The 22,564-nt window shown below is 45.4% G+C and overlaps 1 protein-coding gene across 3 annotated transcripts in view; it reads left to right on the top strand.

Annotated features, from left to right (window-relative positions):
• Positions 1-22,564, top strand: part of ABCA3 (ATP binding cassette subfamily A member 3) — a 338,890-nt gene that overhangs the window by 179,234 nt on the left and 137,092 nt on the right. For all 3 annotated transcript variants that reach the window (XM_030211949.1, XM_030211951.1, XM_030211950.1), the window contains exon 18: positions 15,704-15,896. In XM_030211949.1, the coding sequence (XP_030067809.1) occupies positions 15,704-15,896 (193 nt within the window). The remainder of the gene's footprint in view (positions 1-15,703; positions 15,897-22,564) is intronic.

A 22,564-nucleotide genomic window follows, 5' to 3' on the forward strand; every position in this document is an offset into this window, starting at 1 on the left:
ATTTGAGCAGTTGCACCTTTTGGATGTGCGCAGGACTCTGTTGCAGTATCTGCGAATTACAAATTCTTTCAGGACCTCTGATCATCTTTTTGTGCTGTTTGCAGGTCCTCGCAGAGGGTCTTCAGCGTCTGAAGCCACTATTGCCCGTTGCCTCAAAGAAGCTATCTTTTCAGCATATCTGCTGTCTGGCCGGGCTCCGCCTGAAGCCTTTAAGGCACATTCCACAAGAGCGATTTCCTCTTCCTGGGCAGAAACTGGAGCACTATCTTTTCATGAGATTTGCAGTGCTGCAACATGGGCTTCTAAGCTCTCTTTCGCCCGACATTACAGGCTGGATGTGGCTGCCAGGAGGGATGCGCGTTTTGGAGCACAGGTGCTAGCGCGTGGTATGGCTTATTCCCACCCTATTTAGGGATTGCTTTGTTACATCCCATACGTAATGGCTTCATCTGCTTGATGACAAGGAAGGGAAAATTAGGTTCTTACCATGATAATTTTCTTTCCTTTAGTCATAGCAGATGAAGCCATGAGCCCTCCCTGTATGATTGTCTGTATTGCAGTGATTCTGATTTTAGGTGCTGTTCTTGTTTCCTGAAGTTATATTCCTTCCTTGGGTAGTTGGAAAATAGTTTTCAGGATTCTTGTTACAGTTATAGGAGGATGAGTTCATTCCCTCTAGTTCAGGTTTTGGGAGGATGAGTTTGTTCCCTCCAGGAGGATGCAAGTATTCCCTCCATTTATACAAAGTGGAGGACGAGTTTATTCCCTCCAGGAGGATGAGTTCATTCCCTCCTTTTTTTTAGAGTTTATGCCCTTGTTAAGGGGCCATCGTTCGCTGTGAGGAAAGTTCATGTTATTCCCATTGCGGTTTGCCATACTGCTTTGGAAGCTTCAAATACTGAAGAGGCAGTGGAGCTAGCTGGCCATGAGGCACTGTGAAAAGTTGAGTGCTCTCTATCTCCCCCTGCTGGTTGATGGACACAACCCATACGTAATGGCTTCATCTGCTATGACTAAAGGAAAGAAAATTATCATGGTAAGAACCTAATTTTCCCATTTATCATTTCTATAGCACTACAAGGCATACGCAGGGCTGTACACCAAACAGAAAAAGACAGTCCCTGCTCAAAGAGCTTACAATCTAGATAAGACAGGTAAACAGAACAATTAAGGGTAAGGGAATAATAGGTGAGGTTAAGGACAGGGCAAGTGAGAAGTGGTTAGGAGTCAGAAGACAGGTAAACAGAACAATTAAGGGTAAGGGAATATTAGGTGAGGTTAAGGACAGGGCAAGGGAGACGTGGTTAGGAGTCAAAAGCAGTGGTAAAGAGGTGGACTTTAAGTTTGGACTTGAAAACGGCCAAAGACGGGGCCAGACGCACAGGCTCGGGAAGTCTATTCCAGGGGTGGGGTGCAGCAAGACAAAAGGAACGGAGTCTAGAATTAGCAGTAGAGGAGAAGGGGACGGATAGGAGAGATTTATCTACAGAACGGAGTACACGAGGGAGGCATAGGGAGAGACGAGAGTGGAGAGAGTTCCCGGGGAGCAGCAGAGTGAATACACTTATAGGTCAATAAGAGAAGCTTGAACTGAATACGGAAACAGATAGGGAGCCAGTGAAGTGACTTAAGGAGGGGGCTAACGTGAGCATAGCGACTTTGGCAGAAAATGAGTCACGCAGCAGAGTTTTGGACTGATTGAAGAGGAGAGAGATGGCTAAGAGGGAGGCCGGTGAGAAGCAGGTTACAATAATCAAGACAAGAGGTGATGAGTGTGGATAAGGGTTCTGGTAGAGTGCTCAGAGATGAAGGGATGGATTTTGCTAATGTTATAGAGAAAGAAACGACAGGTTTTGGCAATCTGTTGAATATGAGCAGAAAAGGAGAGAGAGGGAGTCCAAGATTGACCCCAAGGTTACGAACTGATGAGATGGGGAAAATGAGACTGCCATCCACAGGAATAGAGAAAGGGGGGGAGAGGAGAGGTAGGCTTAAGGGGAAAGATGAGAAGCTCAGTTTTGGCCATGTTAAGTTTTAGATGACGTTGGGACATCCAGGCAGCTATGTCAGATAGGCAGGCTGAAACCTTGGACTGGGTGTTGGTTGAGATTTCAGGGGTAGAGAGGTAAATTTGGGAGTTGACTTTGTCTCATTAATCCATGCTTTTGAATGTGCTCTGTAATTTTGTTCTTTATAATAGTCTCTACCATTCTGGCCGGCACCGACATCAGACTCACCGGTCTATAATTTCCCGGATCTCCTCCAGAACCTTTTTTTTTTTTTTAAATCGGCGTTACATTGGCCACCTTTAGGAAGTAATCCCATGTCAGAAAGTCAGCTGACGAGTCAACTGTATCAAACTGGCTATTTTCTCAGGTTACAACAAAAGTGTGTGTGTGTGGGGGGGGGGGTCATGAAATGCCTAGCACCTGCCTGGGGTTATCCTGCAGCCAGCTGAAGGGTCTTTCCAGCACTGCCCAGCCTCGCCTGCACTTGGTCTCGTGCTCTATACTAGCACCCTCCACCCACCTACTGGGTCCCATTTTCCTCTGGGCTAGTCTACCACTCTCAGGTTGTTCCCTGCTGATTTCTAGGACACTGGGGCCACACACCAGGGGTCCTACAGTTCTCAGAAAGCACCCATAGGCCCAAAAACACAAACCAGGGTTCTTAGTCCAGGACAGCAGAGTCCATAAACTAAATAAGGTTTATTGTCATAGAACTTGAACAATGAACAGAAAAAGGTGAAGTCAGCAAGCAATAACAGGTAACTGAATATAGATCAATTATAAAACTATCTAAACATTTGTTTACTATCTGGGTAGTACCTGGGGAGTTCAGGAAATATAGCTGCTCACAGGGCCTTAGTAAAGAGATCTTTGTCTCTCTGCTCCCTGGCTGAGACAGGGAAAATCTAGTACCTTCAGGCTAGCTTTGAAATCCAGGGCCATTCAGAACCCAGGGCATCAATTTTGAAAGTAGCTGCCCAACGGTACTGCAGATTGCCTTTCTATAAGCTGAAACTTGAAGAGAGAGAGTCTTTTTCTGCAACAGCTTTAAAACTCAAAACAAGTGTCATCTGCTGGCCAATTAGGAGAAATACACTTCATGAAATAATACAGTTTTCAGGCTCACAAACCCACTATTTCGTCACGGGGGGGGGGGGGGGGGGGGGGAAGAATAGGAAACTAACAGAATGAACTATCTTAAGTTCATGTTACGATTGATACTAAGACTGAGTTATCTCTTGGCATTGTGATGCAGTTTATTGATTTTTGTTTTTGTTGATGAATGTGAATTAAAAAAAAAACATAGGAGAAAAAGATTTTTCACTCTTAGTACATGGTTATGCTCTGGAATTTAGTGTCAACAGATGAGAAAACAGTTAATATAACTTAAAAAAAGTTTCAACAAGTATCTGGAGGAAAAGTCCTTAAACTACTATTATAATAGACTTGTGGAAAGTCATTGCTTATCCCTGGGAATAAGTAGTTTGGAATCTTGCTATTTTTTGGTATTGTGCCAAGTACTTGTAACCTGGCTTGGCCACTGTTGGAAATAATGTACTGGGCTTGATGGAAATTTGGTCTGACCCAATGTGACAATGCTTCAATATGTAAATACTTATATTCAAGTCACTTAACCCTCCCTTGTCTCAGGTGGACTGTAAGCCGTCTTAGGGTGGGGAAAGTACCTGACATGCCTTGAACCATGGGTAAAAAGACATGAGATAAATCCAATATATATATATATATATATATATATATATATATATATAGTTTTTTTTTAATGTTTATGATTATTTTTCACTACCTCAGTGCCCATACAGCGTGCAAGTGCCCGCATAGGTATAACTACTCAAGACAGTGATTAGGGAGAACCAGTTTAGAATTTAAAAGCCACCTCAAAAAGGTGGATTTTCAGGAATAATCTAAATGGACCATTGTGATGAAAGTGTTTTAAGCCTGTAAAATGTATTGGATATTTTTCTTGTATTGATTATGTCTGGTGTATTTCTCTTGTTTGGCCAGTAGATGGTGCATGTTTGTTCTTAAAACTGTTAAAGAGGACTGACCTCTCATTCTTTTATTTGGTACACACATAGGCGCGCGGTATAAGAGGCTTGGACAGGCTAAGCCTCCCCTGCTGTGCTCTGAGAGGTTTAAATTGTTGATTTACCTCCATCCTCACAGCAGGAGCTGCAGTGAAAGCCCTCTAGCCTTGTGTAACCAGTTGTAGAAATTGGTTTATGTTTTGTTTATCTTACTGCTGGGAGAGCAGGGGGAGGGGGGGGGGGGTTGGCTGGGTTGCCAGGGAGATATTTAAGGAGGATGACTTCCTGACCTGCACTGAGAACAGATAGCAGCAGAATCAGACAACCAGACAACAAAGGTAGAAAAGATCATTTTATTTTCATTATAGTGTTTGGAATATGTCCACTTTGAGAATCAGGTGCTCAACATTAAAAGTTTATATTTATTTACTTATTTATGGCATTTTATCCCACATTAAACATGAATTAGGGTGTTTTGTGGCTCCTCATGAGAATTGTGATGATATGATCCCTTGTTTCATATTGTTGATGGTCTGCATTTACGTATGGGTGGTATATTGGTGTATTAGGTTCTGCCCAGTGTAATATTTATGGTACTGTAAGGTTCTGAGTGTGTTTTTGCACAAAGTTGTGCATAATGTTTTGTAGTTGATCGATTGTGCTTAGAATATGCTTTGAGCAACCACTTTATTCTTTGACATATGATACATATCTAATATCTAAATTTAATAAAAGGTATTGTGACTTTTACTTTTATTTTTTTCTGTGTGTTATCAGACAATTATAGATTTAAGCTCCACCCCTGGCCCCACCCCTAACCCTTTCCCCTTTAGCCTCCCCAAACAGTTGGGCCACCGACCGCCTATGGGCACACAGATAATAGGAAGTGCCTGTAGTGATGTAACCAGTTTTTATTTGAAACTTGACTGTTCTGGACTCTGATTGACCTGGAGTTTTGAAATTACCCAGCAGATGCTGACTATTGTTTCATTTTCAGCCAGGGAGGAAAGAGAGACAGATTTCTTTGCTGAGGCTCAGTGAATTATATGTCCTGATCTTCCCAGGTACCTTTCAGAAAGTATACATATGTTTAGGTAGTGTTATAATTGATCAATATTTCAGTTACCTAGACTACGAGCATTTGTGCTCATTGCTTTTCATATGCATAGTGAGTTTAGGTGGTTTTCTATATTTAGATGACCTTTCCCTCAGAATAAACATAATGGCAGAGGGAAGAGTCATCTAAAATATAGAAAACCACCTAAACTCACTATTCACATGGAAAGCAATGAGCACAAATGCTTGTAGTCCAGGTAAAAAGATTCAAGACTTGCAAGCCTTGATGTTTGAATAAAAGTTGGATATTGTTGCTATTACGGAGACGTGGTTCAATGATTCCCATGAATGGGATGTGACTATACCCGGCTATAATCTTTTTAGGAAGGATAGAGAGGGGTGGAGGAGTGGTACTGTATGTGAGAGACAATATCAGAGCTGCTGAAATGTGGGGAACCTGGGGAAAGAAAGAAGCTTTATGGATCAACCTGGAAAGAGAAGATGAAACCTGTATCCACACGGGGGTTATCTACAGACCTGCACAAACAGAGAAGCTAGACAAGGATTTGATAGAAGATATTCAAAAGATTGGTATGAAAGTGGCGGTGCTACTGTTGGGAGATTTCAACCTGTCTGATGCGGATTGAAACGTTCCGTCTGCAGAATCAGAAAGAAGTAGGGAGATTATGGACGCCTGTCAAAGTGCCTTGCTCAGACAAATGGTGATGGAACCCATGAGGGAAGGGTCGATGCCAGATCTAGTGCTCACGAATGGACGAAGTGTTTCCAATATCCGGGTGGGTGCCCACCTATGTAATAGTGATCATCACACAATATGGTTTGATATAAGAGCAAAGGCGGAGTATGAACGCACAAAACTCAACGTACTGGATTTCAGACGTACTGATTTTGATAAAATGGGGGAATACCTGAAGAAGTAACTGTTGGCATGGGAAGACATAGGAGAAGTGGAAAGTCGGTGGTCAAAGCTAAAGGCTGCTATAAATAAGGCAACTGATCTTTACACAAGGAAAGTAAAGAAAAACAAGGGAAACAGGAAGCTTATATGGTTCTCCTAACAAGTAGCTGAAAAAATAGGAGAAAAGAGGCTTTGTTCAAGAAATGCAAAAGAATGCAACGAGAGGATCACTGAAAAGTCTATCGCATTAAACTCAAAGAAGCGAAGAGGGAAATATGGCTAGCGGAAGAAAAAATGGCTAAAGATGTAGAGAGGTGACAAGACCTTTTTCAGATATATTGGAGAAAGGAGAAAAGATGGAATGGAATTGCAAGACTGAAAGATAATGAGTGGCTATGTGGAGAGTGAGGAGGATAAAGCAAATGTGAAATTACATCTCTTCGGTGTTCACGGAGGAAAATCCTGGTGAAGGACCGCAGTTGGCTGCCGAGGGAATATCTGGAAATTGAGTGGATGCTGCGCTGTTTACGGAAGAAAGAGTTTATAAACAGCTAGATAATCTGAAGGTGGACAAAGCTGTGGGGCCGGATGGGATTCTTCCAAGGATATACTGAGGGAGCTCAGGGAGGTCTTAGTGGGACCTCTTAAAGATTTATTTAATAGATCTGTAGAGATGGGAGAGGTTCCGCGAGATTAGAGACGAGCAGATGTGGTCCCTGTTCACAAAAGTGGAGACAGGGAAGGAGTGAGAAACTACAGACCGGTAAGTCACATCAATGGTAGGAAAAATAATGGAGTCACTGTTGAAAGAAAGAATAGTTAACTTTCTAGAAGCCAACGGGTTAGAAGACCCAAGGCAACAAGGCTTTACCAAAGGAAAATCCTACCAAACGAATCTAATTGACTTCTTTGACTGGGTGAGCTACTTGGATTTCAGCAAAGCCTTCGATATGGTCCCCCACAGAAGACTTGTGAATAAGCTGAAAGGGTTGAACTCAGGACCGAAAGTGGTGAACTGGATAGGAAACTGGTTGACTGACAAGTGGCAGAGGGTGGTGGTAAATGGAATCCGCTCGGAGGAAAGGAAGTTGAGCAGTGGAGTTCCTCAGGGGTTGTGCTGGGGCCTATTCTGTTTAATATATTTGTGGGAGATATTGCTGAAGGGTTGGAAGGAAAGGTTTGCCTTTCTGCGGATGCCACAAAGATAGCCAATAGAGTGGATGCCTTGGAGGGAGTAGAAACAATGAGAAGGGATTTCGAAAAGTTAGAAGAATGTTCGAGGGTCTGCTGGCAGTTAAAATTAATGCCAAGAAGTGCAGAAACCCAAAAGAGAGATACCGAATAGGAGAGGAGAGATTAGTAAGCTCGACTCAGGAGAGAGACCTTGGGGTGTTGGTGTCTGATTATCTAAAGGTGAAGAAACAATGCAATGGCCATGGCCAGAAGGATGCTAGGCTGCATAGAGAAGAAAGGAGGTGTTGATGCCCCTCTATAAGTCGTCGGTGAGGCCCCACTTGGAGTATTGTGTTCAGTTTTGGAGGCCTTATCTTGCTAAAGATGTAAAAAGACTGGAAGCGATGCAAAGAAAAGCTACAAAAATGGTATGGGATTTGCGTTGCAAACTGTAAGAGGAGAGACTTGCCAACCTGAACATCTACACCTTGGGGGAAAGGAGAAACGGGTGACATGATACAGACGTTCAAATATTTGAAAGGTATTAGTCTGCAAATGAACCTTTTCTGGAGATGGGAATGTGGTAGAACTAAAGGACATGAATTGAGGTTGAAGACTCAGGAATAATGTCAGGAAGTATTTTTTCATGGAAAGGGTGACCTCCCATGAGAGGAGGTGGAGATGAAAACGGTAATGGAATTCAAACATGCGTGGAATAAACACAAAGAAATCCTCTTTAGAAAGAATGGATCTACGGAATCTTAGTGGCGATTGGGTGGTGATGCTAGTAATTGGGAAGCTAAACCGGTGCTGGGCAGACTTCTACGGTCTATTACCTGATCATAACTGAATAGCTATGGATGGGCTGAAGTGTAAATTTTAAGGGGCTTCGACGTTAGCTTCAGAACTTTTAATACAAGAACAGTGCTGGGCAGACTTCAACTGTCTGTGCCCTGAGAATAGCAAGGACAAATCAAACTCGGGTATATGTTGGGCTGACTGGATAGACCGTTCAGGTCTTTCTCCGAGGACAAGTAGGCTGCTTGTTCTCACTGATGGGTGACGTCCACGGCAGCCCCTCCAATCGGAACACTTTCTAGCAAAGTCCTTTGCTAGTCCTCGCGCGCCGATGCGCACCGCGCATGCGCGGCCGTCTTCCCGCCCGAACCGGCTCGTGCCGGCCAGTCTTCTTTTGTCCGCGCTCGGTACGGTCGTGTTTCGCCGTTCGCGCCCCAAAGTTGACCTCGCGCGTCGTTCTACGACTTTGTTCTTTAAAAAAAAAAAAAAAAGAAGAAAAAAGGTGTCGGGAGGAGGCCTTTTGGTTTTCTCCCTTCCCGTACTTCGAGTTTTTTGCCCCGGTAAGTTTTCTTTCGTCGTCGGGGTAGGCCCTATTTAGGCCTCGGTCGAAGTTTTTCTTCCCCCTATTTTTGTGGTGCCATTTTCGCCATTTCGAGTTTTGATCTCGCTGGCGCGATTTTTCCGCCCATGACATCGAAGTCTTCCAGCGGCTTCAAGAAGTGCACCCAGTGCACCCGGGTAATCTCGCTCACAGACAGGCACGCGTCGTGTCTTCAGTGTCTGGGGGCTGGGCACCGCCCTCAGGCCTGTAGTCTGTGTTCCCTCTTACAAAAGTGGACTCAGGTAGCGAGGTTAGCCCAGTGGAACATTTTGTTCTCGGGCTCTTCGTCGGCATCGGCACCGGGAGTATCGACTGCCTCGACGTCGTCGGCGCCAGGACCTTCATCCTCGCCCCCGATTGCATCGAGGCATCGGCCCTCTGCATCGGGGCGACATCGGAGGGCTGCGTCGGTGTTGGTGGTATCGAGACCTCCTCGTCTGCTGATGTCATCGGACGGTGGTGCTTCGTCTGGAGTGCAGGTGAGGGCTGTCCATTCCCCTGCTGGTGGCGGTGAGCCTTCGGGTGGGTCTCCCCCTACCCTGAGGGCTCCTGCGGTACAGCCCCCCCGAGACCGACCCTCTTCGGCCTCGGCCCCGAGGAAGAGACGGCTGGATTCTACGTCCTCCTCGTCGGTGCCGGGAAGCTCCGGTGACGTGCTTCGTTCCAAAAAATCGAAGAAGCATCGTCACCGGTCCCCTTCCCGTGTTGGCACCGAGAGCTCTGGGTCGCCGAGGGAGTCGGCACCCAGTAAGCATCGGCACCGAGAGGACCGCTCGCCCTCTGTTCAAGAGGTGTCGATGCGCTCCCCTTTGGACAGCCTGGAACAGCCTCCACGCCCGGAACAGGTTCTGACATCGACTCCTGCATCGGCTTCTATGTCTTTTTCCACAGCCGCTCTGCACGAGAGCCTCCGGGCCGTTCTCCCAGAGATCCTGGGAGAGCTGTTGCGCCCTTCCCCTCCGGTACCGGGGGTGCTTGCGCCACCGGTACCGTCGAGCGAGGCGCCGGCCCATTGTCCGGGGTGAGGTCTCCGACATCGGTGCCGCTTGCGGTACCGACTGCGGTAGCCTCCCAGGAAGGCTTCCCGACTACGTCGGCGGAGGGAGCTTTGCCGGTGCGGGCGAGGGAGTCTACCTCTCAACGCTCCCACCGTGGCCGTGGTTCCACGGAGTCGAGCCGGGCACGGTTGCAGACACAGGTCCGTGAACTTGTGTCTGACACCGATGGTGAGGCCTCGTGGGAAGAGGAAGAAGACATCAGATATTTCTCTGACGAGGAGTCTGAGGGTCTTCCTTCCGATCCCACTCCCTCTCCTGAAAGACAGCTTTCTCCTCCTGAGAGCCTGTCTTTCGTTTCCTTTGTCCGGGAGATGTCTACGGCCATCCCCTTCCCGGTGGTTGTGGAGGACGAGCCCAGGGCTGAAATGTTTGAGCTCCTGGACTATCCTTCTCCACCTAAGGAAGCGTCCACAGTACCCATGCATCATGTCCTCAAAAAGACATTGCTGGCGAACTGGACCAAGCCATTAACTAATCCCCACATTCCCAAGAAGATCGAGTCCCAGTACCGGATCCATGGGGACCCAGAGCTGATGCGCACAGTTGCCTCACGACTCTGGAGTTGTGGATTTGGCCCTAAAGAAGGCCAAGAGTTCTAGAGAACATGCTTCGGCGCCCCCGGGCAAGGACTGTAGAACCTTGGACTCCTTTGGGAGGAAGGCCTACCATTCTTCTATGCTCGTGGCCAAGATTCAGTCCTACCAGCTCTACACGAGCATACACATGCGGAACAATGTGCGGCAGTTGGCGGGCTTGGTGGACACGCTCCCTCCTGAGCAAGCCAAGCCATTTCAGGAGGTGGTCAGGCAGCTGAAGGCGTGCAGAAAATTCCTGGCCAGAGGGGTGTATGACACCTTTGATGTTGCGTCCAGGGCCGCTGCTCAAGGTGTGGTGATGCGCAGACTCTCATGGCTGCGTGCCTCCGACCTGGAGAATAGAATCCAGCAGCGGATTGCGGACTCGCCTTGCTGTGCGGATAATATTTTTGGAGAAAAAGTCGAGCAGGTGGTAGAGCACCTCCACCAGCGGGACACCGCATTCGACAAGTTCTCCCGCCGGCAGCCTTCAGCCTCTACCTCTACAGGTAGAAGATTTTTCGGGGGAAGGAAGACTGTTCCCTACTCTTCTGGCAAGCGTAGGTACAATCCTCCTTCTCGACAGCCTGCGGCCCAGGCTAAGCCCCAGCGCGCTCGCTCTCGTCAGCAGCGTACGCCTCAGCAATGCCCCTCGGCTCCCCAGCAAAAGCAAGGGACGAGCTTTTGACTGGCTCCAGCAGAGCATAGCCGCCATCCAAGTGTCAGTGCCGGGCGACCTGCCAGTCGGAGGGAGGTTGAAAGCTTTTCACCAAAGGTGGCCTCTCATAACCTCCGATCAGTGGGTTCTCCAAATAGTCCGGCAAGGATACACCCTCAATTTGGCCTCAAAACCTCCAAATTGTCCACCGGGAGCTCAGTCTTACAGCTTCCAGCACAAGCAGGTACTTGCAGAGGAACTCTCCGCCCTTCTCAGCGCCAATGCGGTCGAGCCCGTGCCATCCGGGCAAGAAGGGCTGGGACTCTATTCCAGGTACTTCCTTGTGGAAAAGAAAACAGGGGGGATGCGTCCCATCCTAGACCTAAGGGCCCTGAACAAATATCTGGTCAAAGAAAAGTTCAGGATGCTTTCCCTGGGCACCCTTCTCCCCATGATTCAGCAAAACGATTGGCTATGCTCTCTGGACTTGAAGGACGCCTACACGCACATCCCGATACTGCCAGCTCACAGACAGTATCTGCGATTTCAGCTGGGCACACGTCACTTCCAGTACTGTGTGCTACCCTTTGGGCTCGCCTCTGCGCTCAGAGTGTTCACCAAGTGCTTGGCTGTAGTAGCAGCGGCACTTCGCAGACTGGGGGTACACGTGTTCCCATATCTCGACGATTGGCTGGTGAAGAACACATCCGAGGCAGGAGCCCTGCAGTCCATGCAGATGACTATTCGCCTCCTGGAGCTACTGGGGTTTGTGATAAATTACCCAAAGTCCCACCTTCTCCCAGTGCATAAACTCGAATTCATAGGAGCTCTGCTGGATTCTCGGACGGCTCGCACCTATCTCCCAGAGACGAGAGCCAACAACTTGTTGTCCCTCGTCTCGCGGGTACGAGCGTCCCAGCAGATCACAGCTCGGCAGATGTTGAGATTGATGGGCCACATGGCCTCCACAGTTCATGTGACTCCCATGGCCCGCCTTCACATGAGATCTGCTCAATGGACCCTAGCTTCCCAGTGGTTTCAGGCTGCTGGGGATCTAGAAGATGTGATCCACCTGTCCACGAGTTTTCTCGAATCCCTGTATTGGTGGACAATTTGGTCCAATTTGACTCTGGGACGTCCTTTCCAAATTCCTCAGCCACAAAAAGTGCTGACCACGAATGCGTCTCTCCTGGGATGGGGAGCTCATGTCGATGGGCTTCACACCCAAGGAAGCTGGTCCCTCCAGGAACGCGATCTGCAGATCAATCTTCTGGAGTTACGAGCAATCTGGAACGCTCTGAAGGCTTTCAGAGATCGGCTGTCCCATCAAATTATCCAAATTCAGACAGACAACCAGGTTGCCATGTATTACATCAACAAGCAGGGGGGCACCGGATCTCGCCCCCTGTGTCAGGAAGCCGTCAGCATGTGGCTCTGGGCTCGCCGTCACGGCATGGTGCTACAAGCCACATATCTGGCAGGCGTAAACAACAGTCTGGCCGACAGGTTGAGCAGGGTTATGCAACCTCACGAGTGGTCGCTCAATTCCCGTGTAGTGCGACAGATCTTCCAGGTGTGGGGCACCCCCTTGGTAGATCTCTTTGCATCTCGAGCCAACCACAAAGTCCCTCAGTTCTGTTCCAGGCTTCAGGCCCACGGCAGACTGGCATCAGATGCCTTCCTCCTGGACTGGGGGGAGGGTCTGCTGTATGCTTATCCTCCCATACCTCTGGTGGGGAAGACTTTGTTGAAACTCAAGCAAGACCGAGGCACCATGATTCTGATTGCTCCTTTTTGGCCGCGTCAGATCTGGTTCCCTCTTCTTCTGGAGTTGTCCTCCGAAGAACCGTGGAGATTGGAGTGTTTTCCGACCCTCATCACGCAGGATGAAGGGGCGCTTCTGCATCCCAACCTCCGGTCCCTGGCTCTCATGGCCTGGATGTTGAGAGCGTAGACTTTGCCTCTTTGGGTCTGTCAGAGGATGTCTCCCGCATCTTGCTTGCTTCCAGGAAAGATTCCACTAAGAGGAGTTACTTCTTTCTGTGGAGGAGGTTTGCCGTCTGGTGTGACAGCAAGGCCCTAGATCCTCGCTCCTGTCCTACACAGACCCTGCTTGAATACCTTCTGCACTTGTCTGAGTCTGGTCTCAAGACCAACTCTGTAAGGGTTCACCTTAGTGCAATCAGTGCATACCATTACCGTGTGGAAGGTAAGCCGATCTCAGGACAGCCTTTAGTTGTTCGCTTCATGAGAGGTTTGCTTTTGTCAAAGCCCCCTGTCAAGCCTCCTACAGTGTCATGGGATCTCAATGTCGTTCTCACCCAGCTGATGAAACCTCCTTTTGAGCCACTGAATTCCTGCCATCTGAAGTACTTGACCTGGAAGGTCATTTTCTTGGTGGCAGTTACTTCAGCTCGTAGAGTCAGTGAGCTTCAGGCCCTGGTAGCCCAGGCCCCTTACACCAAATTTCATCATAACAGAGTAGTCCTCCGCACTCACCCTAAGTTCCTGCCAAAGGTTGTGTCGGAGTTCCATCTGAACCAGTCAATTGTCTTGCCAACATTCTTTCCCCGTCCTCATTCCTGCCCTGCTGAACGTCAGCTGCACACATTGGACTGCAAGAGAGCATTGGCCTTCTATCTGGAGCGGACACAGCCCAACAGACAGTCCGCCCAATTGTTTGTTTCTTTTGATCCCAACAGGAGGGGAGTGGCTGTGGGAAAACGCACCATATCCAATTGGCTAGCAGATTGCATTTCCTTCACTTACGCCCAGGCTGGGCTGGCTCTTGAGGGTCATGTCACGGCTCACAATGTCAGAGCCATGGCAGCGTCGGTGGCCCACTTGAAGTCAGCCACTATTGAAGAGATTTGCAAAGCTGCGACGTGGTCATCTGTCCACACATTCACATCTCATTACTACCTGCAGCAGGATACCCGACGCGACAGTCGGTTCGGGCAGTCAGTGCTTCAGAATCTGTTCGGGGTTTAGAATCCAACTCCACCCCCCTAGGCCCATGTTTGTTCTGTTCCAGGCTGCACTCTCAGTTAGTTGGTAAATTGTTTAGGTCAATCTCAGTTATGTCCTCGCCGTTGCGAGGCCCAATTGACCATGGTTATTGTTTTGAGTGAGCCTGGGGGCTAGGGATACCCCATCAGTGAGAACAAGCAGCCTGCTTGTCCTCGGAGAAAGCGAATGCTACATACCTGTAGAAGGTATTCTCCGAGGACAGCAGGCTGATTGTTCTCACAAACCCGCCCGCCTCCCCTTTGGAGTTGTGTCTTCCCTTCTCTTTGTCTTGCTACGTATGAGACTGGCCGGCACGAGCCGGTTCGGGCGGGAAGACGGCCGCGCATGCACGGTGCACATCGGCGCGCGAGGACTAGCAAAGGACTTTGCTAGAAAGTGTTCCGATTGGAGGGGCTGCCGTGGACGTCACCCATCAGTGAGAACAATCAGCCTGCTGTCCTCGGAGAATACCTTCTACAGGTATGTAGCATTCGCTTTATCTGTCGTCATCTACTATGCTACCTGCTATTGTTTGCTGATTGCACTTTGTTCCACTGTTCAATTTTTAAGACAATAAACAATATTTAGTTTATTGCCTCTCTGACTGGACTGATAAAGAATCCTGGTGGTTTGTGTGTTGGGTCTGTGAGTGCTTTCTGAGAACTGTGGGACCACTGGGAGTGTGGCTGCAGTAACCTAGAAATCACTGGGGATAATTTGAGAGCGTGAGACTCGCTTGGAGGTGGTTGTGATCCAGTCGGTGGGAGGAGGGTGCTAGTGTAGAGCACAAGCAGCAGGTGCAGGCTGATCTGAGGTGTGCCGGGGATAGTCCCTGTAAGTGGCCATGGGGTAACCCCAGGTGGGTGGCTAAGCGTTTCGTGACAGCCATTTTAACTGAGTCACAAGTTTGAGCCTGCTGAATGTCTGCATGAGGAAACAGGCAGTGGGACTAAGAAGGTATGAGCATTTCAGAAGTTGCATTAGTTATGCTATGAGCTAAGCTACAAATATAAACAAAACCTATAGGCCACCGTGGTCAAAAAGCAATGTATCCCTTCCTAATCTTGAACAGGTAATTGAATTCAGAGTTTGATTTAAATCTTATACCTGTATTTATTGAACAACAATCTCAAATATATGTTTATAGATCAGTTATCAGTTGGGTAGAGCTGAAAAATATTAAGCCTCTTCCCTGGATAGCAATCTGTGTAAGAAAAGCAGGAAATAGGATAGGAGGGCCTCCCACTATGATAGTCTTCCCTCCTTCCTTCATAGACTAATAGAGACAAATGTTAAAGCCAAAGCTAGAATAATTAAATCATACAACATCAACATAACAATTAGAAATTAGTCATTCTAATCTAATAATGAGAGTTGCTATTTCCCTAATCATATATAAGCTAGTTTTAAAGAAGATAACATCAAACAATTAATCAATAGACAAAGCCTAATAGATGAATAATTAGCTCCTTCCCACTAAGACAATGTTTCTTCCTTGATGATATCAAAGATTCCCTCACTTTATTTTGGGATTTCTTTGATTTCTAAAGAACGGATAAAAAGGTAGACCATGGTTTTCCAGAAATTGCTGGTTTGACTTCTACATTTAATTAATAAGTAGTCAGAGGACCACAACGATTGACTACTCTACAGAAGTTGCCATGTGTAAGAAAAGCCTGTTTAATTTTGTTTTTAACTCCTGCTTCACTCATCTGTGCTGGAAGAAGGGTAAGGTAGGAGCATCAGCTTGAACAAAAGGTGTCTGATGTGACCTGTTGTGGCTGCTTTCTTTTTATTTACAGAGTCGGAAAGCTAGTGGACACCAGCATGGACCTGCAGGCAATCCAGCTGCCTGCACTACAATACCAACATGAGCGCAGGTCCAATGACTGGGCAGCTGACGACTGCAGCAGTGTGAGCGCTATCACTGACATGACAGATGATAGTGGGGCACTCATCACAGAGGACTGTTCTAACATCAAGCTCAACGTGGGGGTAAGCATGAACATGACCTGCTGAGCCACATAGAGCAAGGAGATACACACTCCCACAGCCAAGAAATATATCTGCAAGTTGTTGATCAGTCACCCTGCCACATTGTGCGACATGTACTTTGGTATTCCAGAGACCAAACTGAGGGGCCCTTTTATTAAGCTGTGGTAAAAAGTGGCCTGCGCTAGTTTGGAGACATGAAATTAGAGCGTGTTGGGCCATTTTTTACTGCAGCAGGTAAAAAGGCGTTTTTTAAAATGGGGCAGTAAATGGCCGTGCGCTATTTACTTCTTGAGCCCTTGTCGCCACCTATTTACATGGCGGTAAGAACTGACATGCTACTCGTACGGTAATCAGGAAGCACAAGGCAATGTTTATTTTCTACTGCAGGAAACATCATACACCAACTTCAAAATTACTGCTGGGTGCCCGCTCTACCCCGTCGGTTGTGTCGATTTGGCACTTGCTATCCACACGGTAGCTCTACCACAGCTTAGTAAAAGGGCCCCCCAAAGGGGATAAACTAATTACTTAATTGGTGACATTGTGTTACAGCAAGAAAACTACCACATATGGAAAGTATGAGACAGTGTGTTCTTAGTTGGGGGACTGGAGATTGGGAAGTTGTTTTTTTATTACTAGTTTCCCAAATAAAATTGTGATTGCCCTTCCAAAATACAGCCAACCCCTCCACCCTCCTCATTCTAGCTGAGAAACTGTTTTGATACAGGTTTAGAAGGAAGGGTGTCCATTTTCTGATGGTCTAGAGTTATTGTTTGCTTATAGTCACTTCAGAGACTGCAGATCTGACCAGAGGCTCATTAAATTGTCCTGTTGGTCTTTTTACATCTGTAGTTGAGATCACAAAAATGAGAAAAATATTTTTAAACTAGTATAGAAAATATTAAGATTTGAGTTTTAATTGGAAACTCTTTCAAAGATGGGACATAAGCCATGAGAAGTTTTGTTTCCTAGTCCTGGTCTCTTTTGCTTGGGACAGTTAGGTCTGGCAATGCTGTAGAAGTGTCAAAAGTGGATATATGTCTGTACTGATAAAGCCACTATTATCAACATCACACTGCTATTCTAATACAAATAAGGGGAAAGGCCTCAGAGATCCATGGATAATACAGCACCCTTTAAACCAGTCTGTGGTATTTTGATTAAAGCAACACTCATCGGACCTCAATCTATCTTCGGCCAGAAAAAACCCTAAAAAATCACTATTTAACCTTTAATTTTAACAATATTTTTGTTCTATATTTTTGTAAAAATAATTCAGTCCTAATTCAGTCCACCAATTAGCAATCAATCACACCGCATCTATCAAAGGCACAAACCAGATTAATAGATGTTGACAACAGGTCGGGAAAAAAACTGCCCATTCCACTGTGGTGTTTAAACCATCGGGCTGTAGAGTTTTTAATCTATGAAACCAGCATTGTTCTTTTCTAAGTACAGTTTTACAACTCGCCTCATCGTTTGTGGGGCAATAGTTTTTCAATCACCCAACATTTCAAACCATCAAAAACATGCTTGTGATACATATAATGTGCTAGTAAAGGTGCAGACATTCGTTGATGCAGCATACAAGAACAATGTTTACTTAGATGTTTGTTTAGATTCCTAATAGATTTTCCTATATATAACTTCTCACTAGGACATTATAAAGCAAATATCACAAAATCAGAATGAGAAGTTGTGTTTTGTTTGAGTTGAAAACGTTCCCCATTCTGACTGCACTTTGAATATTGTGTTCAAGTCTGGTCACCGCATCTCAAAAAAGATATAGTGGAATTAGAAAAGGTACAGAGAAGGACGACAAACATGATAAAGGGAATGGGACGACTTCCCTATGAGGAAAGGCTAAAGCGGCTAGGGCTCTTCAGCTTGGAGAGAAGATGGCTGAAGGGAAATTTGATAGAGGTCTATAAAATAATGAGTGGAGTGGAACGGGTAGACGTGAATCATTAGTTTACTCTTTCCAAAAATACTAGGACTAAGGGGCATGCAATGAAGCTACAAAGCAGTAAATTTAATACGTATTGGAGAAACCTTTCTTCGCTCAACGTGTAATTAAACTCTGGAATTCATTGCCAGAGATTGTGGTAAAGGCGGTTAGCTTAGCGGGGTTTAAAAAAGGTCTGGACAGCTTCCTAAAGGAAAAGCCCATAGACCATTATTAAATTGACTTGGGGAAAATTCACTGCTTATTTCTGGGATAAGCAGCATAAAATGTACTGAACGTTTTTGGGATCTTGCCAGGTATTTGTGACCTGGATTGGCCACTGTTGGAAACTTTGGTGTGTCCCGGTGTGGCAATACTTACGTAATTATAAAAGCCTGACGTTCCACCATGAGACTACAAACTTTACATGTGCCACATTTCTGATGACCCAATTCTGCTACTGGCACGATGTGCTGCCTTGGAGATACATAGTAACATAGTAAATGACGGCAGATAAAGACCTGTACAGTCCATCCAGTCTTCCCAACAAGATAAACTCATTTTACATGGTATGTGATACTTTATATGTATACCCGAGTAATTCCGTCCCTGCAAAAAATGGTATATCGGATTTACTACACAGAAGATCAAACAACGTATAGCGGAGCATGTCAGCAATTTGCATCTTTTAAAGAAAGAAGCCCCACTAGTAGAGCATTGGATTGCCCAACAACACATGATCTCAGATTTAAAATACCTTGTGTTAAAACAAATAATTACTCCACATGGAGGAGATGTAGCCAAAGTATTGAAACGCAGAGAACAAAGATTCATATTTCATTGGGACACGGTTGCCCCTAAAGGCCTGAACCGTGAAATTGAATGGATACATGCATGATGAAATCTATACGTCACTTCCAATAATAGATTTAAATTGCACGCAAGCACTGGCGTTTTTTCAGTCAGCCCGGGAAGAGCAGGACGGCGCACTCATTTGGTAAGCCTCTAAATTTTGACAAGACATGCTAGAGATTTGATGATTTAAAAGCATATGAATATGTAGTTTTCAAGCACGGTCTTACAATTGTAGGATTACAGCATACTGATGATATAACATCTATCTTTACATCTAGATATCACAATGCAAGCAAGCATTGTCAGTAGTCCTTGCCTAAGTTCCTCTGATGACGCGATGGTGAAACACATGATGTGTTGAGAACGAGAGCGAGAAAATTAGAATGAGAAAATGAGAAGTAATGAACTGCATATTTATAATGATATCTTATAAAAGTCTAATGAAGAAAGCAAGTTTTTAGACACAAGCACGGATCACTGGAGATAGAACGGAGGCACTACAGAAGAGCACCCAACGGGTTCTAGCCACAGACCATACAGCCCCAAGCTTCCCAATTTGCTACTTTTTAGCACGCGACTATTGAAGAAATTGTAAAGTATCAATCAGGTGGTAGGTAAGGCTAAGGTGTGATGATGTTTGGGTTTACATGTTGCTTTTCAGTAGTCCAGCCTCATTAGCAGCACATGTTTTACTGAGTACTTATATATCATTAGACAGATGCTGTCACCTTGTTTCACTGGTTACTCACAGCATATAAAAAAAAGAAAAAAAAGATTATATTAGTATTCAACAACGGTTTCCATTGTATTTATATAAAAGTATAACGCTGAAACCAGGACGTTTTGTTACCCCAGAATTGCTTTAGTAATAAAATTTTAACTGCCAGAGCCTCGACCATTCTTCTAAGGTTTGGAGATCCCTTCTCATCATTTCTACTCCCTCCAAGGTATTCACTCTATTGGCTATTTTCACGTCATCCGCAAAAAGGCAAACCTTTCCTTCCAACCCTTCAGCAATATCTCCCACAAATATGTTAAACAGAATAGGCCCCAGCACCGACCCCTCAGGAACTCCACTGCTCACCTTCCTTTCCTCTGAGCAGATTCCATTTACCACCACCCTCTGCCACCTGTCGGTCAACCAGTTTCTTATCCAGTTCACCACTTTTGGTCCTAAGTTCAACCCTTTCAGCTTATTCACGAGTCTTCTGTGGGGAACCATATCAAAGGCTTTGCTGAAGTCCATTACATCTAGAGCACGTCCCTCATCCAGTTCTTTGGTCACCCAGTCAAAGAAGTCAATAAGATTCGTTTGGCAGGATTTTCCTTTGGTAAAGCCATGTTGCCTCAGGTCTTGTAACCCGTTGGCTTCTAGAAAGTTAACTATCCTTTCTTTTAGCAGTGACTCCATTATTTTTCCTACCACTGATGTGAGACTTACCGGCCTGTAGTTTCCCACTTCTTCCCTGTCTCCACTTTTGTGAAGAGGGACCTCATCCGCTCATCTCCAATCTCGTGGAACCTTTCCCATCTCTAAAGATCTATTAAATAAATCTTTAAGGGGTCCCGCCAGGACCTCTCTGAGCTCCTTCAGTTATCCTGGGATGTATCCCATCTGGCCTCATAGCTTTGTTCACTTTTAGATTCTCCAGCTGTTTATAAACTTTCTTCCGTAAACAGTGCAGTGTCTGCTCCATTCCCAGACACTCCCTCGGCAGCTGACTGCGGTCCTCCAGGATTTTCCTCCGTGAGCACCGAGCACCGAAGAGAAATAATTGTTTAGCACATTCGCTTTATCTTCATCACTCTCCACATAGCCATTCTCATTATCTTTCAGTCTCGCAATTCCATTCCTATCTCTTCTCCTTTCTCCAGTATATCTGAAAAAGGTCTTGTCACCTCTCTCTACATTTTTAGCCATTTTTTTTTTCTTCTCGCGCTTTCGCTAGCCTTATTTCCCTCTTCACTTCTTTGAGTTTAATCCAATATATATGCCCCTCAAAAACGCTATCCTCAAATTTTGTTTTTCAAACACAGGATGGGTTTGAACCACATCCCCAGGGCCGTGCCAATGCAGTAAGCCAGGTAAGCAAGGCAGGGGGGGCGCCTGCCTTCGAGGGGCGCTGCTGCCCTGCGGTCCCTGCCTTCCACTCACTTGCAAAATCTTTTACCTGAAGTTGCGATCGCCCCTGCCCTCCTCCTTTTCATGGCAACCTGGAAGTGAAAGCAACAGCAGTATTCACTGAGGCAGGCAGGCTCTTCAAGTTATTTTAAAGAATGCAACCAAATTGCTATATATGCTGTGGTTTGGGGCTAACTCCTCACTCAGGGTGAGCTTCAGAGCTTGACCAGCATTCAAATTAAAGAGAACCTGAAATTTTAAAAGTGCTAAAAATAAGTTTTAAAAGTATTTGTATTAAATCTAATTGCAGAATTCAGGTGCTGGGAGTCTGTACTTGGTTGTCATATGCTCAGATTTGTTTAAATCATATGCAAATTAGTCCGTTTTGGGAGGTTCTCATTTGCATATTTATGAATAAAAAATTATGGAAGTGTTTACAGCCTTAATGTTAGGGCATGGCTCTGATCAAAAGTGTGAAGTTTGGTCCAAAAACGAAGGGTTTATCTAGTGTTTTTCACTAAAAATTCCCATTACAGTGTCTATATGTTAATCTGCATTCAAATAGAGCTCTCTGATTGGATGATCAGCTTCTGTTAGAAATCTGCCGGGAAGGGAACAGAGTGAGACAGCAACTGACTGTCGGTTTGGCCAAGAGAGACCTGCAGCTGTGAGTTCCTGTGTTTGTTGACTGAAATTATAAAAGACTGCCAGATTATGTGGTAAATGAGAAAATATGAATGAAAAGATTGAAGTGGAGATTGAAGTTTGAGGTTTCTCTAGTGAAAAAGGATCTGAATATTTCAGGATTACTTGAAGTTTATGAAGAATAGAAAAGGGTGAATTTCAGTTTAAGAGTGTTTAAATCCTATAAGCTATATAAAGGCTAGGTAGATTTAAGTGACTGTAAGCAAGGAAACCTTAATATTTGATCTGAAATAAATATTTGATCTGAGATAGTTGATCAGAGACAAATGTTTGATCTGAATTATATCCTTTGGTGCAAAGGAGATTAGAAAAAGAATCTTTGGAAACTAAGAAGACTTTGCTCACATTTTGAATTAGCATTCCTATTTTGAGTTGGAAATCTTTGAAGTGTTATGAAAATACATTTTGCTTTAATGAAATTGCTAAACTTTAGAGTCACAGACTTATCAATGAGGGATACATACAGTACTATTTTTTTCCTGAGGTCCGGCTTACTTGCCTGCTCCTTTCTGTTCCAGCTCTGCTAGACGGAGGGGGGGGGGGGGGGCGCCAACTGATAGTCTGCAGGGGGGCACCAGAGACCCTAGGCACGGCCCTGCACATCCCAGTTTCTCCGCAAAATATTGGCCACTGCCTTCCCCCGCTACAAAATTTTAGAACACAAGTTTCCACATCAGCATCATTGCTTCTTTGATTATTTTCCATTAGCAACAAATGCCTGTGGTTAAACTTTACTCTTGTGTAGGCCTGTTTTACCACTGATCTCGGATAGCCATGCTTGCATAATGTTTCAGCATAACTTTTTGCTTGTTTATAATCTTCAATTTCTGTACAGATTCGTCTAAATCTCAAAAACTGTGAAAACGGTAAACTGTTTTTGAATTTCTGTGGATGACAACTTTCATATTTTAACATGATATTTCTGTCAGTCCGTTTTTATGTACCTTCATAACAAATTTTCCATTATGAATTTTTACTTCAACATCTAAAAAATGGATAAGTTCTTTGAAGTGTTTGTATGTGGGGAAAAATGGCTTTGTT

The sequence above is a fragment of the Microcaecilia unicolor genome, chromosome 8 (assembly GCF_901765095.1).
Source record: "Microcaecilia unicolor chromosome 8, aMicUni1.1, whole genome shotgun sequence".
Lineage (NCBI taxonomy): Eukaryota > Metazoa > Chordata > Amphibia > Gymnophiona > Siphonopidae > Microcaecilia > Microcaecilia unicolor.